Source organism: Phocoena sinus, chromosome 7 (genome assembly GCF_008692025.1).
Source record: "Phocoena sinus isolate mPhoSin1 chromosome 7, mPhoSin1.pri, whole genome shotgun sequence".
Classification (NCBI taxonomy): Eukaryota; Metazoa; Chordata; class Mammalia; order Artiodactyla; family Phocoenidae; genus Phocoena; species Phocoena sinus.
Window position 1 is genome coordinate 7,314,620 of NC_045769.1, and position 17,093 is coordinate 7,331,712.

At 45.6% G+C, this 17,093-nt stretch overlaps 1 protein-coding gene across 3 annotated transcripts in view; it reads right to left on the reverse strand.

Annotated features, from left to right (window-relative positions):
* Window positions 1-255: 255 nt before the first annotated feature.
* The window catches only part of EFHD1 (EF-hand domain family member D1), a 38,517-nt gene continuing 21,679 nt past the window's right edge, over window positions 256-17,093 (reverse strand). For 2 of the 3 annotated variants that reach the window (XM_032638305.1, XM_032638307.1), the window contains exons 2-4: window positions 16,558-16,705; window positions 9,509-9,643; window positions 256-1,559 (exon numbers count right to left, since the gene is read on the reverse strand). In XM_032638305.1, coding sequence (XP_032494196.1) covers window positions 1,425-1,559; window positions 9,509-9,643; window positions 16,558-16,705 — 418 coding nt within the window. In that variant the 3' untranslated portion in view covers window positions 256-1,424. The remainder of the gene's footprint in view (window positions 1,560-9,508; window positions 9,644-16,557; window positions 16,706-17,093) is intronic. The other variant, XM_032638306.1, reaches the window with a different exon arrangement.

Below are 17,093 nucleotides of genomic sequence, written 5' to 3' on the forward strand. Positions count from 1 at the left end.
GATCCAGGAAGCAAGAGAAATTAAGCTGCAGATTTTACCTGCAGCTGAAAGAATCCTCAGTGATGGGAAGGGGAAGAGTAGCTGACAGGCAACCTCAGTACTCAGAGTGCCCCGGAGTGAAAGCCAAACCTCTAAGCACCACTTCTAACTCTACTTCGGGGACTTGGTGTGAAACAGGAGCCTAGGCTGGATTTGGCCCCCACAGAAAACACCCTTCTCTCCCCTCCAATTCACAGAAGACTAGAAGCACATTGATGTGATGGCAAAGTCCATTTGCACTGTTTATTTAAAAAGAACAGCCGTGAGGTAAAAATGCAGATGTTTTCTTTTTTGTAGAGACAGCAGGTAAAAAAGAGAAGAAATAAATATGATGTTAGAAATTCTTTTATAAAATACAAAAACCCCCTGATATTTGTGAGCAATCCCAAGAGCTCATAACATATAAAAAATTATGCTGAAGAACAGCTTCACCTCAGCACCTTAGAGCAGAGGTTGGAAACCAGCTAGATGGTGAGGATGGTCATGACTTTTGGGATTTGGAAAGGCTCAGGATTTGTCACTTGGGAATGTCAGGGGTCTACTGTAATATAATTTGCATAAAGTCAGGGTTAACAGGAATTCTTCTACTCATTAATATTACTTATAATCATTCTTTCATTCTTACAGTTAAGTAGCACAGTATTTAGGGGTAGGGAAAAAGAGGCTGAAGTGGGAAGCGTAATGAAAAGGATAGATATAGGGGGGATGCTAAGAGGACAGGAGAAAGGTGATGGGAAGGAACAGAATCTCCTATCCTTTCACTATTTTGTGTCATCTCAGCAGCATGCCGTGCCCCCTGTTGGAGAGGGGTTAGGGAGTGGTCCAGCCTGGCCTGCCTTAAACCTCACCATCATCAGAGGACAGGAGATGCAAAAGCGCCCGGCAGGATCAGGCTAAGAATGAGAACAGGGAAGTTGGATGAGAAACAAAGGAGAGAGGGGCATGACGGGAAGAGGCACAGAAAAAGGATTACCCAAGAAAATGGGCAACATTAGCATCATAGGCCTCCAGGGACTATCTCCTCTGAGGACCACCAAAGAAAGAAGTATCTGTACAAATTAACACAGCAGACCACTCTGTGGAGTGGGAAAGAGACAAGGAAAAAGTAAAGGTTGCCAAGTAGAGGCACATTCCGGCTACAGAGAAGGGCAGAGGAAGGCAAGCAGGAGAGGGACTTGTGGGGGGCAGCTGGAACCTCTGGGAGGGGCTCCCAAATGGGGATGAGAGCCGCCCCCTGCCACCCCTATGAGGTTAAGGAGTTTGCGCTGGGTGGTGGTTGTGAAGGCTTGTTGGGGCAAAGGGTCAGCTGGGGTGAGGATGCCCGGCCAGGTCTCCCCGGGGCATCTGTGAGGCACAGCTGTGGCCAGAGGTCAAGGTCAGCCCAACTATGTACTGAAAGCGGCCTTGAGTTCCCGGAAGGCTGCCTGGCGGAGCCTCCTCTTCTCTTCCGCCTGCTTCCGTTCATCTTGCTCTGCTTTTATCTCCGCTTCAAACTTACTGGCAGAGTTCAAGGCTTGGACCTGCAGAGAAACAGCGAGGACAGACCAACAGAGTGAGAGAGGAAAGAGAAACCTGCAGAGGGAGCAGCCCATCAGACAGAATTCGCTTGTCTCCAGCCACGTGACCTGGGATCCTGGTCCTGTTGGGGGCCTGACCCCCGCCCAACACTCCCTCCCCTTGGTCTTCCAGTGTTTGCTTTCTAACAGCGAGGACACCGTCACTTTATTTGCTGCTGTGTTACACATGCCCCTTCCTATCTGCTGGGGTTGGCTTTTCCACCTCAGCTTCTTTTTCAGGATACCCCTAACATCCACGCCTATTGCCCACTTCTACTTTCCACCTTTAATTTCACAATAATATTCTTTAGTTCTAGGGGAAAACAAAAACCAAATGAGCTTCCTGCAGGCATCTCGAATAGGATTGCATCAATCTGCCTGCGGCAAAGGGATATCTTTATAATGTACAGTTTTCCCTGAATGACTCAGTTTTCATTCAGTACTGGTTGTTTTGGGTTTTTTTAATGTTACCAACTAAAATTTTCAGCTTTCTCTGAATCAATCCTTCTAAATTTACTTCCAAATACTGAATGTTTTTGTTGGCGTTGTGAATGGGATATGAATCCATCTTCAATAATACAGTATCAGATAAATCCATCTTTATCCTCTATTCTAGGACTGATTCTTTTTTTTTTCCCCTCTCTGTGTGTCTCATCAATTTGGTAGAATTTGCAAACATGTTGGGCATGTACATTATTTTTAATAAAGACTGCTAAACTGCTCTCCAAACAGCTATTCCAGTTTGCACCCCACCATCACGGAATGCAAGCGCTCATTTCCCAACCTTACCAACGCTTATCATTAACCTTTTTCCTGTTTGCCAATCTGATAGGCAAAAAAATTGGCACCTTCTTTTATTTCCTCTTTGGTGAATTACCCATTTCTATGCTCTGCCCGTTTTTCTATTCAGTTGTGGTTTTTTTTCCTTTAATTTGCAATTCTTTACATAATTTAGGTTTAGTCCCCCATTATATATTTTTCTTCAGTTACTTTCCTCTAGTCTTTTGTTTGTCTTTTAACTTCAAGGTATCTCGGGTCATACAAATATTTAAATTTTGATGTCATCAAAAATTTCAACAGAGACTGCTCTTCCTTGACTCTGGCGAGAAGTCCACGTTGGAGTTTACTATCTACCCAGCCTCCCCAAGCATCCATAGAACCCTACAACCAGGGTTCACACTCCCATTCTCTAGTGTGTTGGCCTTGCCCTAGTTTACTTTCTAACCCGAAAAGGATGCCTGACCAATCTTTGCAACACACCTGTCACAGTACCTCCAACTCCCAGGACCTGCACTTCTTTTTTTTAGGACCTGAACTTCTGCCTGACACACTTCACCTCTCCCCTCCCAGTCTGCCAAGTGCTGCCCTTGGACCAAGGACTTTGTTCCTGCTTGCAGGCTGAGAACGTGTTTTTCTTAGAAGTCTCACAAGGACGGTGTCTGGACCCACTGGGAGGTGAGGATTTGCAGTTTGGGCTGGGCCTTCAGTAAAGCCCTCCTCCTCCCACCTCTTTCCCCACAGCGGTCATCCGAAGATCAGCCACAGCCTTTAAGGATCCTGCCACTCTCAGCAGCCCACCTCCTCCCTCATTTAGAAAACACAGACGAACGCAGTCCGTCCACTCTGGACTCCTCTCCCACCCATTTTATCCTTCCCCCTTTCCCTGTGCTTCTGGAAGTGAGACCCTGGGCGCTTCATTGAACATCTCTAGGCTCAGAGGTGTACTGGCTGGTGCCTGCTTGCAAGCCAGTTGTTTGATTTTCAGGAATTTTATGAACTGGTTGTTAAATATAGCCATTGTTAGGGACTTCCCCGGTGGTCCAGTGGTTAAGACTTTGGCTTCCAATGCAGTGGGTGCGGGTTTGATCCCTGGTTGGGGAGCTAAGATCCCACATGCCTCACAGCCAAAACATAACAAACAGAAGAAATATTGTAACAAATTCAGTAAAGACTTTAAAAATTGTCCATATCAAAAAAATCTTAAGGGACTTCCCTGGTGGCACAGTGGTTAAGAATCCGCCTGCCAATGCAGGGGTGGCACGGGTTTGAACCCTGGTCTGGGAAGATCCCACATGCTGTGAAGCAACTGAGCCCATGCACCACAATTACTGAGCCTGCACTCTGGAGCCCGTGAGCCACAACTACTGAGCCCGTGTGCCACAACTACTGAAGCCCGCGTGCCTAGAGCCCGTGCTCCGCAACAAGAGAAGCCACCGCAGTGAGAACCCCGCGCACCGCAACCAAGAGTAGCCCCAGCTCACCGCAATGAGAGAAAGCCCACGCACAGCAATGAAAGACCCAACGCAGCCAAAAAAAAAAGTTTACAACAAAAAAATCTTAAAAAATATAGCCGCTAAAAAAAAATATATATAGCTGCTGTTAAAAATTAGATTTATATACTTTCACAATTAAATGAATTATATTACAAACAAAAGTAATACATACTTAAAAGTCATCACTTCCTGATTATTTTACTACATTTTACTATTATTTGCGTTCTTGAGGTTACCTATGTCTGTTATACCTCTAAGGTGGAAATCCTATATGATGACATGCTACCTTGAATCTTCCCAACTCTGCGTTCGACAGCATCCTGTTGGTAGCTTGAAAGCAACCCCAGTGGGAGTATTTACATCTTGGAACAACTATGCTACAAACAAGCGTTTTGATTATTGTTTCATTGACTGTCTAGACAATCTTTTCTTAAGAAAGTGATGGAAAAATGTTAAAAATGTTTTTAAGTTTAAACTTAAACATGTGTAGTGTTTGTAGCCTTTACATTGTGAATAGCTCCAAGATGGAGAGAATGTTCTTCCAATATTTGAAAACTATTATCAAATTCAGCGAAGATGTTGCTCACGTCATTGATGACTGAATGAAGTTCTGATATATGTCTTTTCACTTTTTTCTTAGAAATTAATTTTAAACAAAATACCAACCAACATTCATGTTGGAATTACATTTTTTTTTTTTTGGCTGCACCACACAGCATGTGGGATGTGTTAGTTCCCCAACCAGGGGTCGAGCCTGTTTTCCCTGCATTGGAAGCACAGAGTCTTAACCACTGGACTGCCAGGGAAGTTCCCGGAACTACATTCTTTTGTCAGTTGCAATCATAGGCTGCCTACAGATGCAAGGGTCCAGCGAAGGGGGATTCCTGCTCTGTCCAGTGGTTAGGACTCCTCCGCACTTCCACTGCAGGGGGCACAGGTTAGATCCCTTATCGGGGAACTAGCCCCCGCTCGCCGCAACTAGAGAGAGCAGCGCACAGCAACGAAGAACCAAAGCAGCCAAAAATAAATAAAATAAATAAATTTATTTTTTAAAAAAGAATCAATAGGCTATATGGAATCTACAATTAAAATAGTCTATATTTTATTATTTGCAAATTGTGTGCTGCATATCTTTTATATCTGCAAAATATATTTATAATAAACTTGGGCATATATATATACAGTTTGTCCAGACAGCCATTTGCTTAACATTTATCAACAAACCACTGTCTAAGCTTCAATTTCCTCATCTGCAAAGTGGGTCAGTAACACCTACCTCCAGGGTGATTGTGTGAGCATTAGATAAAACATGAATCTGAAGCGCTCAGCAGAGGGTCTGGCCAATCATCATCAGCACTCACGCGTTTGTCAGTCACCCCACCTGCCCATTCCTGGCCAGGTCAGAGGAGGGTTGGGGGCCCTTTGCAATAACTTTACTTGGGCTCCTTCTTCTCCACATTAAAAGTCTGCCTCATCTCTTGATTCCGTGATCCCCAAGTCCTTGTCCCATCAATCACCCCTTCCTTTTTTTATCTTCATGTTTTCTTCTCCCTGGATCACTTCCCTGTGACATAAAAACACACCAACATCTATCTTCCCTAGGCTTTAAAAAGAAACCCCAAAACTCAGAAGTTCTTTCCTGATCCTAAGCTACCATCCGCACGTTGTCCAGGCCCCTCTGCCAACCTTCTAGACAGAAAAGCAGCCATCAGGGCTCTTTCCCTCCAGTTCCCACCCACCTCTTACCCTGCTACAATCTGCCCTCCACAGTGAACCTCATCTCTCAAAAATCTCCACTGACCCATTTGCTGGACCCAAGACCTCTGCTCTGGCCTCATCTGATTCAATCTCTTCTTGAAACTGCTCCTGGCCTCCAAAATTGCATTTTCTCCAGGGTTTCCTTGTATCTCTGGTTACTTCCTTTCCCACAGTCCAGTCACCATTACCTTCTGCCCTTGGTCAATTCCCTCTAGTTCTCGGGTTTCAGCTTGTATCTTGCGAAGATAGATAGCTCCCGTGGTCTGTGTGGCTGAGTGTCCATGAAACATCCATTTCCTCCTTCTTTCTTTCTATGAGATGCTCCCCTGGCACATGGCCCAAGGGTCTAGGGGAGACTGACCTCACCCCTGGGCTCGAGGAGCAAATCCAATCAGGGTAGATACTCCAGCCCTTGCCAGCGGTTTGTTCAGGTGTGGACAAGTGTGGAAGAGATTATTCCATGACTCTCAGTATCTAGTATGCTCATCTTCCTTAGTAGCAGAATTACAACTGGGCACATGGATCCCCAGAAAAAAAAAAAAAGGCATTTTGTAGCCTCCCATTTAGCTGGGTGTGGCCAAATTCTGTCCAACAGAACCTGAGCAGAAACTATTAGCAAACAAAAGGCACAAGGTCTTTCTTTTTTACTGTGTTTGCAGACAATCAATAAGTATATGCCAGGTAGTGAGAAATACTAGAAAGAAAAATACCCAAATCTAAAGAGGCTTGGGTAGGAGGGGCGCTAAAACAACCAACAGGGTACCCTTCCGACGAAGGGGCAGATCTTCCCTTGCCTGAAGTCACCTTGGACCTAGTAAAACCCAGCTTATGACTTTTCCTCCATAAACCATTCACATTCACGGGCATGGGTCCTGTCTTGATTTTTTTAAACATCAACCCCCGGCCACACAACTCCAATAACCTCGTGACATTATAATTTCCACCTCCAATCAAGTGGTCATAAATACTGAGAGTTCTAGGGAGTTGGGGATTCATCCTTACCTCCTCCCCAGCCCCTTTGTCATGCTCTTCATAGGACCTGCAATTCTTCTCCAGCCATCTACGGAGGCCTCCCTGAGTCCAGCCTCCCCCGGGGCAAGTCTGTCCCCATCGTGCCCACCGCTGATCACATCAAGGCCCTGCCCTCCAAGCCTGGCTATGCACTGGATCCACCTGCAGAGCCCAGGTAGAGTTGGGTGAGGTCTGGGAAGCTGGTTGGCAGATAATTCTGGTGATCGGTGGTCTGGGGAAGGCCTGGCCCTCAGGGGAGCCCAGAGCCTCCTGTCCAACTGCATCCAGTATGGACAGAGGCCAGCCTCCAGACACTCCCCCCCCACCCCCCCCCGCCATGCCTTGGAGCCTTTGCTCTTGCTGTTTCCACGCCAGGAACGCCTTCCCTTCCCTGATTACAAGGCGAATCCCCATTCATCTCTGAACATCTGTGCAAATGTCAGCTCCTTTATGGCCTTCTCCCAAACCTGGGCAATAATTCCTTCCATTCGTCATTCATGCAAACGTTTCCTGAGAGCCATTATTAGTCAGGCACTATAATTACAAACATAACACACCTGCCTTTGAATCTGTGGGTGAGGAGGCAGACGTATAAACACAAAAAATTCTATTGTTACTCTTTTCATCTTTTCTCCTTGTTGTAAAGATAATGCACACACATTACAAAACCTTACAAAATTATAGAAACTAAGTTCCTCTGACATCACTATTACTAATACTTTAGTATATAATTATCCAGGTTGTACTTAACTGTTTAATGAAATTGGGTTTCAAATATACTGTTTTGCCTAATTCATTCGGGACATCGGTCCACACATGAATGCAGCTGCAACTCATTCTTTGAGAGCTGCAGGGTGTACAAATGTGTGGGTGTACCACAGTGGACTCAACTACCCGGTAGTGGAAGTTTTGGTTGTTTCCAATTTTCCTCTGTTATAACAATACTGTATGAAAATCCTTGTCTATACATCTAGGCGCATTTTCATGAGTATCTCTGAAGGATAAAATCCTCGAGGCAGATTTCCAGAGGTGAAGGATATGAAATGTTAACAGCCGGCCCCAAGCTGCTCTCCAAAAAGTTGGGTCAATTTATACTCTTACCAAGAGCGTCCAAGAATGCCTTGAACAGATAAATTATAATACTGCTTCCATTCATAATAGAGGCACCCGGAAGAGCATGGACAGTCTCAGCCCCGAGAGTCAGGAAAAGCCGCCAAGAAGAGGCAGCTCTTTAAGGTGGGTTTGATAGAAAGAGTAGAGTTCTCATGGAAGAAGCATTTGGGTGGGACATGCCAGGCAGAGGAAACAGCAGGTATCGGCCCCGTTGTGAAAAGACGTGGCAGTACTTGAAGAACTGTGCATAGGGGTGAAGAAGGGTGGAGCTGGGATCACAGCCAGGTTATAAAAGGTTGGGAATGCCCAGATAAGACATTCCCAGACACTCCATACAGACTTGAGCGCTCGGCATATCGAGCTACAGCAGCGTGCTGAAAACAGAGTCCTGTTAACTTTGGGTTTCAATCCCAGGCCCCTGCCCAAGGCATCTCGGGAGATCTGCAAGTGGTGATTCAGTCAATGAATAGAGAGGACTCTTCCCACCATCCCTCCTCTCTACTCATCATTATCAATGTTTCTCCAGAGCTTGATTTGGTGCCTGGCATTTCTGGAACTGAGTTGAACCAATGTTAAGTCATGAAGGAAGGGCCAAACCACTTTCAAGATTGGATATACGATGCTGGTGTTGAAGGTGCAGTGAGTGGTCCGCCTGTCCCTGAAACTGCCAGGTGACAGCAGTAGGGGATTCAGGCATAAGGAGGCCACCACAATTCACAGTTTACATACTGGCAGAAAGATGATGGACTCTTGTCTCCAAGGCAACGTCACAGAGAAGTGAAGAGAGAGTGCTGCTTAGGGGCCTGAGCAGGCTGTGCTGTATCACCAAGGACACTTTGTCTCTGGGCAAACTCCTGGAATAAGCCAAAACTCCACAAGAGGCTGGCTGTCTCCTGCCTGGAGTGGAAGGGCGTCCCAACAGCTCATATCACATACAGAGTGCTCTCGGTGAGCCAGGAGCTTGCTAAACGCTTCATACACATGAATGCATTTAATCCTCATGGCAATCCCATTATCAACCCCATTATACAGATGAGGAAACTAAGGCACAGACAGGTGACAAGTAAGTGGAGGAGGCAGAATCTGAACCCAGGTAGCCTTATCCGCTGCACTCCACTGCTGTGAAGGGGGATTCGGAGGGCTCTCCTGATCGCCCTTTCTGCAGGTGTGCCCTGCGGAGAGGAAAACGACAGCACCCAGCAGGGGTAAAATCTCCGTAAACGTTCAATGACCGTATGAACTCGTGAATGAATGGAAGCACCCAGAAGGGTTCCAAGACCAGGCACTGGAGATTCCTTCCCAGCTCCCAGCCATTGTCAATGATGCAAATACTTTTTCTGATTCAGGGCAAGCCACCAAGGCACCCTCCTTGGGCCCCATTATTCACTTGTTTACACACAGGTGTCTAAGATGCAAACATGCAGGTAGCTGTTCAAGTAACTCAACTGTGGTTTGGGGTAAGGAGGAATTCTTTAGGAAAGTCTGGATTCAGAGTCAATCTGGCAGCATTGCACCAGCAAACCTGTTTGAATCTGAAACCAGGATCAAATGCATTTGCCGTCTGGCAGTTTTCCTGTTTTGCTTTTAATTTTCAGATGGCACACAAACGCACTCTCATTTCCCTACAAGCTCACACGATTAAGCGCTTGCTGTTTCACTTGTCCTGAGGGAGTTGATGAGCTGGTCGCTGTCTGGGAGCTCCTGCTGGGCAGGGTGCGCAGAGGGAGGGATTGCCCCGCACAGGAAGGAGGCACCTACCTTGGCTTCAAAGAAGTCCTTGGCACCTTTGACGCCCTCCAGGGCAACATCGATCTCAGAAAGCTTCGCCAGCGCCATCAGCCCACTGTCCTCCTGTAGTTCCCCCACTGCGGCCTTGTGGAATATTAGCAGGAACTACAGGGGAAGGTTGATTAGGGTCAAAGTCAGCATCACCGAGAGATTCGCAGCAGTCCCCTCTGGCCTGAGCTAGGGTCATTATAGGCAAGCCTATTAAAAGGGGTGTATATGTGTCCATGTGACAAATTATTTTGTCAAAGCTGAAAACATGGGGAATTCCCTGATGGTCCAGAGGTTAAGACTCTGCCCTTCCACTGCGGGGGGCGTGGGTTCGATCCCTGTTCGGGGAGCTAAGATCCCACGTGACCCGTGCCAAAAATAAAAAAAAAGAAAGAAAGAAAGACAGAAACCAAAGCTGCCTATTTTTCCACAAGGATTTAGGGGAATGGGCACCCTTATATCGAGTTGATGGGAGTGTAGCTTGAATCAAAATTTTTGGAGGGCACTTTGTAAATATTTACAAAAGATAAAATGTTTTCACCCTACCAATCATTAATTCCACTGCTGGGAATCTGTCCTTTAGAACCATTTACACAATACTTTAAGAAGCATTGTCTGTAAAAGCAAAAAATTGGCAACATCCTAGTTAACAGCCATGAAAGAAAAAATCCAGTAGACCTGTATGTACTATTTTTAAAAACTAAATAATTCAATATTTCGGACAGTTTTGAACCATTTCCATTTGTGTCCCATTTTGGGCATTAGACTATTTACCTTTTTTGGTGTTTTCTAAGAGATCTTTATAGAACCTTGTTCCAAATACTTCATGTTTCAAATACATTAGCTCTGTCACTTCCCTTTCAATTTTGTTTACAGCAAAATTTTTTCAAAAATTATCAAGCTTTCCTTTTCTCTCACCAACGTTATGCTTAGAAAATCCTTCCTTGCCACCAAGGTTACAGAAGCAATTGCCTGTGTTCTTGTCTACTGCATTTATGACTTTTTCAAAAGCGTAAATATTTAATCTCAAATTTATTCTGATTTGTCATGTGAAGTTTATCATTAACCTTATTTTCTTCCAAATGGTTAGCTAGTGATCCCCACATCATTTATTGAATAATCTACCCCCTTCCTCCAGATTCAAAATGTGACCTGAATGAATTTGTCTTTAAAGCCAACTTGTACTAAGACCTCTGCAAAATAAATTTTTAAATAAATAGGCCAACCTGAAAGAGCTGTCCCTGCCCCACCCCACCCCCACCTGCATGTCCTTCCATCACCCCCAAGGAAGTTTTATGGCTTTTTACTTCTCTTCTTTAAAAAATGTTCATGAATTTGTCTATCAGACATCTTCTGTCCAACTTCCATAATCTATTTTTCCATCTAGAAAGAATAAAAATTGATGTATTCCAATTCATCCCAGAAAGAGGCTCCTCCAGGTTTTCAAGTGCCTAAAATATGTGTGAAATGTCAGTTTTCAGGGGGTTTTTCATGACCATCTCCTCTAAAGACTGTCTTCCCCAAGAGGAAAGAACACTAGCTAAAGCACAGTGAGAGGTAAGACAACTTCAGCACGCTTTTTCCAAATTCCAACTTGTGTCTTTTACTGCCAACGCTCTTAATCCCTAAAGGGAAGCGTGTTTCATTAAGTGAAAGTCTTGGCTTCCACCACCACCGCCCCAAAATGCCTTGCCGGCAAGCCCTCCTTTGTAATTCTTGCTTCAGGGGTCCTAACTTCACTGTGGACATCGCCAAATACAAAGCAAGCGGTGATGCAAGACGTTCCAGGACTTTCAGCCTCACGGAGGCCCCCACGGTCAGCCTGACTCTACAGAAACGTCACTTTCACCCACCTGCAGCTTCAAACTCTCTCACTAGAGGCCGGCAGAGACTCAGTTTGCCGCAGACTATCCGAGCCAGAACACTGGCTCCAAAGAAGCCTTGGAAATCAAGCCTACTGAAGGAGGTGAGGCCCCCCCCAAGAGTAGGATGGGGGACAAGGGGGCAGGGGGACGGTGGTGGTCGGGCTCTCATGGAAGAGCCTGAAGCAGCCAAGACTTCAGCACTGCAAACGTGAGCCTCGGGCAGAAAGAAGGAGTAAAATACCCATCCATCCCTCAGTACCCTGCCCATCCTTAAAGCACTTAGTTACAGAAGCCACCCCCCTCCCCAATGCTCCGTACGGTAAACACAAAACAGATAGCCCCTCCATACCAGGGAGGCAGCTTAGGAAAGATGGAACACTGCCCCCAGCTTAGCAGCAGTCCAAGTGACCTGACGGGGAGGGGGTGTCTCTTCATCTCTGAAACTCATTTTTCTCACATCTGCAGCAGAGATGACAATGTTGGTGTTTACGGAAAGACTCAAAGTATTCCTCAAGGGTCCCGGCTATGTGCGCTCACTCTTACTCTGCCAGCTCAGCGGATGACCGCCAGCAGCTCTGTCCTAACTTAGGGGTCCCCCCGGCCCCAGCCAGTTAAAGAAGAAAAAAAAAAATCCAGCTCAACCTGAAAATGTTCAGCCTTCCCTAAAGCACGCCAGACTTTCCCATTTAGTGTATTACAATCCCCAACCCCTGAATGACAATTTCTCCAACTGCCCAGCCTTGTTTGTCTTCCTATTTATAGTCCACAAAGACTGGTATGTTGTAGAGAATTGGAAAGTGTCCTAGCTGTGACTCTGAGCAAAGAGGGGGGAGGGAAGGAGAGGCAGAAAACAAAGAAACAGAGAGAACCAACAAAGCTAAAAAGCACTTTCAGACGCAAGCTGTCAAATGCTTCTGATAAATTTAAGGAAATTGTTTTTTGATTGAATTTTTTTAAAGATTTTTTTGATGTGGACCATTTTTAATGTATTTATTGAATCTGTTACAATATTGCTTCTGTTTTATGGTTTGGTTTTTTGGGGCCGCAAGGCATGTGGGATCTTAGCTCCCCGACCAGGTATCGAACCTTCACCCCTTGCACTGCAAGGCGAAGTCTTAACCACTGGACCGCCAGGGAAGTCCCAAATTTAAGGAAATTTTAAATTTCATGGCTCTGATTGATGATGCAAACACTTCCCCACATTAGTTAGAGCTCTTAGATGGCAAGTGACAGAAACACACTTGTTGGCTTAAGTAAAAAGGAGGTATTCATTATACAGAAAGGATGTCTCAAAAACCCAAGGGTAAAATACAGTGACCTGGAAGAGGAATGGAACAGGGAGAGGCAATGTTCTCAGGATTGGAGGCAACATTCCCTCTTGAGCTCTTGTGTCTGGACCACGTGGGAGGAAATGGCTGCCCCACATTGAGTTATTCTTATGGGAAGAGCCACCTGCACAGCCAAAGTGCAGTACTTCAGCCCCAGTTTCAAATTCCCAGATAGGGAATCCAACTGACCTAGTCTAGCCAGAGGTCCATCCATGGTCCAATCAACCATGAACAGGCAAGGGTGCAACCCAGTACAACCAGGGCTGCCAGGGACCCACCCCAGAGAGGGTAAGGTGGGAAGAGAAAACAGGACCTACAGTTCTCAGTAATAATATGGAATATAGTAAACCCTTTATCCAGCCTTTGTACAAAACTACCACACATCTGGTCTTGGAGCAATTCACTTTGAGACAGGTGTAATGGAATTAATAAGGACTACAAGAAAAAGAGGGGAGGATATTAAGGTCTTGCTGTCTGCCTCCAAAGGAGAATGAGGTGGTGAGTGCCTGGAATAGGATTCTAGATCCCTACAGTTATGGACATAGAACTGCTAACTCTGGTCCATCCTTATGACTTCTTCCACATGTCTATACACGTACATAAACCATAAATGCAAACAATTATATTTTATTTTTTGAATTAATTTATTTATTTTAATGATTACTTCTTTTTAAAAGTATTTATTTATTTTTGGCTGTGTTGGGTCTTCATTGCTGCGTTCAGCCCTTCTCTAGTTGCAGAGAGCGGAGGCTACTCTTTGTTGCGGTGTGCAGGCTTCTTATTGTGGTGGCTTCTCTTGTTGCAGAGCCACGGACTCTAGGCACGTGGGCTTCAGTAGTTGTGGCTTGTGGGCTCTAGAGCACAGGCTCGGTAGTTGTGGTGCACGGGCTTAGTTACTCCGCGGCATGTGGGATCTTCCCAGACCAGGGCTCGAACCCATGTCCCCTGCATCGACAGGTGGATTCTTAACCATTGCGCCACCAGGGAAGCCCTAAACAATTATATTTTATATACAGTTTGGAAATCTGCTTTTTTCCCTGCTTTTTACATTGTCAACATGTGTTCTCTGGTCATCAAACACTGTGCTATTGAATATGTCATCATTTTTAATGGTTTCATACATGCCATCTTCTAAAATGCCCCTTGTGTGCAGATATTATTTTCATAATTGAAGAGAAATGGTTTAAAAGAAAGATCAATTTCCTTGTATGTTGGGGGAAAGTAGCTTTTATTTAGATATAACTCACTTCAGTTGAGTTAATCCAAAGAAAAAGAAAGGGAATACAAACTCACCAAGCACCTACTAAGTGCCAGGTCATGAGAACACCTGTGATGATGGTGGAGCTGTTGACTATGGTGCCTCATGGCACATGACCTGGATCTAGCCAATCACAGTACCCTGGATTCAATGACTGGTCCAGGAGGTGGGCATGTATCCCTATTAGGGCCAATCAGAAGCCTTCTCCTGAGACTGGTAAGGACTCTGGGATAAAGAAGCCCTCTATCCCCTGGGACAATGTAGCCTGGAGCTGCCAGCAGCCATCTTGTCATATGCCAGGGACAACACCTTATTTGGAAAGAAAAGATGAGGTGGACACAGAAAAAAGCACATTCAAGATACGGCAAGAGGAAGACCCTGGATTACTTGTGACTAAAACACTTCCACTTCTTCATCTCCCAGGTATGTAAGCCAATAGCTGTTTGTTCTTTTCTTATTTAAATTAGCTAGCATTCTCTTTCCCTCACTTGCAATCAAGAGCTCTAACTGATGGAGGCATAGAAAGAGAACTTGGTTCTCGAAACAGTCCTGAGCAAAAGCTATTAACAGCCCTAATTTAAGGACAGAAAAACTGAAGCTGAGAAGTAAAATAACTTGTTGCAGTTATGCAGCTCTGTGTGGAAGATGGAGGTTGGGCTATAAGTCTCTTTTCGTTACACAAACACAGCATCGGCCCACTAGTGGCTTACAACATGTGCAGAAACCAGCGGAGTGAAATACTAAGAGCAGGAGGTTAGACTGTGGAGTATTAATGGCAAATGCATCTGTATGTCCAAATCCTGTACCTCTGGGTACAACTCCTAGAGCTGGGACCACAGTGGGGCTCTGAACTGACAAAAGACTGAATGTGAATGTCACTGAAGGCCTGTAGGCAGGTTGAGGACCCACAACAAAACCCTTTGGAGATGTCTAAGCCTCTGATGTCCACCGTCTGGGAGAAATGGCCAAGCCAGCAGCTAACCAAAAGCTAACTGAGCATCTTGGATGCAGAGAGGGGCACATTTGGGTGGCTCCTGGGTAAAACAGGGGGACGGACTGTGTCTTAGCTCAGTTGCTGACTTGCACAGACTTTCTAAGCACCCTCAATTTCTGTCCTCCAGAGGTCACAACTTTGCGGTAGAAGTTCTTTCCCCAACCTTGCCTCCAAAGCTTTGCCAAGGCATGATCCTTTACCTTCTATACTCCAGGGGTACCCAGATTGGAAAGAGCCAATGCCCAGCGTGATGTATGAATGATACAAAGGAACCAAATGAGAGGCGAGGGAGACAGAGAGGCAGCTGGGCAGTTGAATGTGGTGAATGATGGGGGAAGGCTGTAACCCAGGCCCAGCCCTGAGCTGGGACCTGATTTCAGGCAAGTGTTGACCCTTTTGGTCTTCTAGCTCCTTAGCCTTGAAATGAGAAGTCTGGTACCAGATTATCTTGAGGGCTATGCCGAACACAGGTTTTCGTGATCCATCTCCATATGTGCCAGTTCAGGAAAGGAAGAGATGGGAGATTCTGGAGTTGATCTGTGGGCAGTGAGAGGTAAGGCCAGCTGGGGAAGGGACTCACGGCTGCTAGGTCAGCTGCAGAGACCCCCAGCGAGAGCATCCAAAGGCCCTATCTACTGGAAAGATGACCAGTATTCGGCTCAAGTTCTCACTCTCAGAAACCAGGATGCCTGCACTCCACTCTTCCTGGAATAACAAAGGTTAGACACCAGGAGACAAGAACAGTCCTCTCTTCTCTCAACTCCCAAGGGCCCCCAAAGAGACACGACTGAAAATGAGACCACAGCAGCTGGGCTAATGTCCAAGCCTTTAGCCTGGATGGTGTCGCTAAAGTTATTCTAATAACAGGTCACTGACATATCTAAACACCTTTCCACAAGACTCAAACACACAAAACATGGAATTCCCTTCCTTGTGGAGCTGCATCCTTGCCATGGAAGAAACCCAATGGTCTTGAGATTTATTCCCCAAAATAAAAATGGCTGAGGTTTTCATCCATTGGGGGATCAGGTGACTCCATGTGCTTTTCCAGGAAGATAACTGTACGAACACAATTTCAGGGTTTCAAAGACCAAAAAAAACCCATCCTTGGACCTGTTTGGAGGGGAAGGTCCATGGGCACAGAGTAAGACCCTTTGTATAATTTCTTTTTTCTTTCTTTCTTTCTCTTTTTTTACTATTTTTAAATGCCTGTTATAAAATTAACAGTTTAAATATATATTTTTAAGTATAAAATTATAAAACCACCAACACTTTGCACCCACAAACATCCACAATGAATATTTTGGTGAACATCCCTCCAGATTTCTCAGTACTTACCATTTTACCCAAATGAGGTTATCCTACCCACACTGACTTTCAATCTGCTTGCTCAGCATTTTTTCATGCCAGCACTGCGGTTCACTAGATCCTTAAATTTATTTTAAAAAGCAGAACTGTAGGTTAAATATCCAAGCAGCACTCAAGAGAGGCCAAAGCCATTTGCACTCCGGGGGATGGTAAATCTACGAGTCCTCTCAGGGCCACCCCCCTCCTCCAGGGGCTCAGGGCCAGCAGGACACAGGTACCTCACGGAAGCTGAGTTTGCCATCAAAGTCCTCGTCCACCTCCTTGATCATGGTCTTCAGGCCCAGGTGGGTCTGGGGGGCCCCCAGCTTCTCCATCATCAGCTTCAGCTCCATCAGGTCAATGAAGCCATCCCTTCCGGCATCATACCTGTAGGTCAAAGGCAGGGCGCTGGTGAGGGATGGCCATGGCCAGGACCGAAGGACACTTGTTAATCTACCAAATGTGTAATGCTTTTGGCCTTATTTACTGAAAAATGACTCAAAAGACTCCTGCCTTGCAGTGCCCACCAGAGTCATTGCATTGGAAGGGTCCCCTCTCTCTCCTCCAACACCTCTGGGGCTCTGCAGGATATGACTCAAAGTGGGTCTTGTACTGCAGGAGTGTTTTCATGTCTTTCAACTCCTTAATTAGGCCATAAGTTTCTTGAGGATGAAAAACATGCTCGTCTCCCTTGATTTTTCCCAGTTTGGGTCAACGAACATCAACTGACCTCCTGATGCTGGACGATAGAATAGCTGCTGCAGGGCGCCCCACG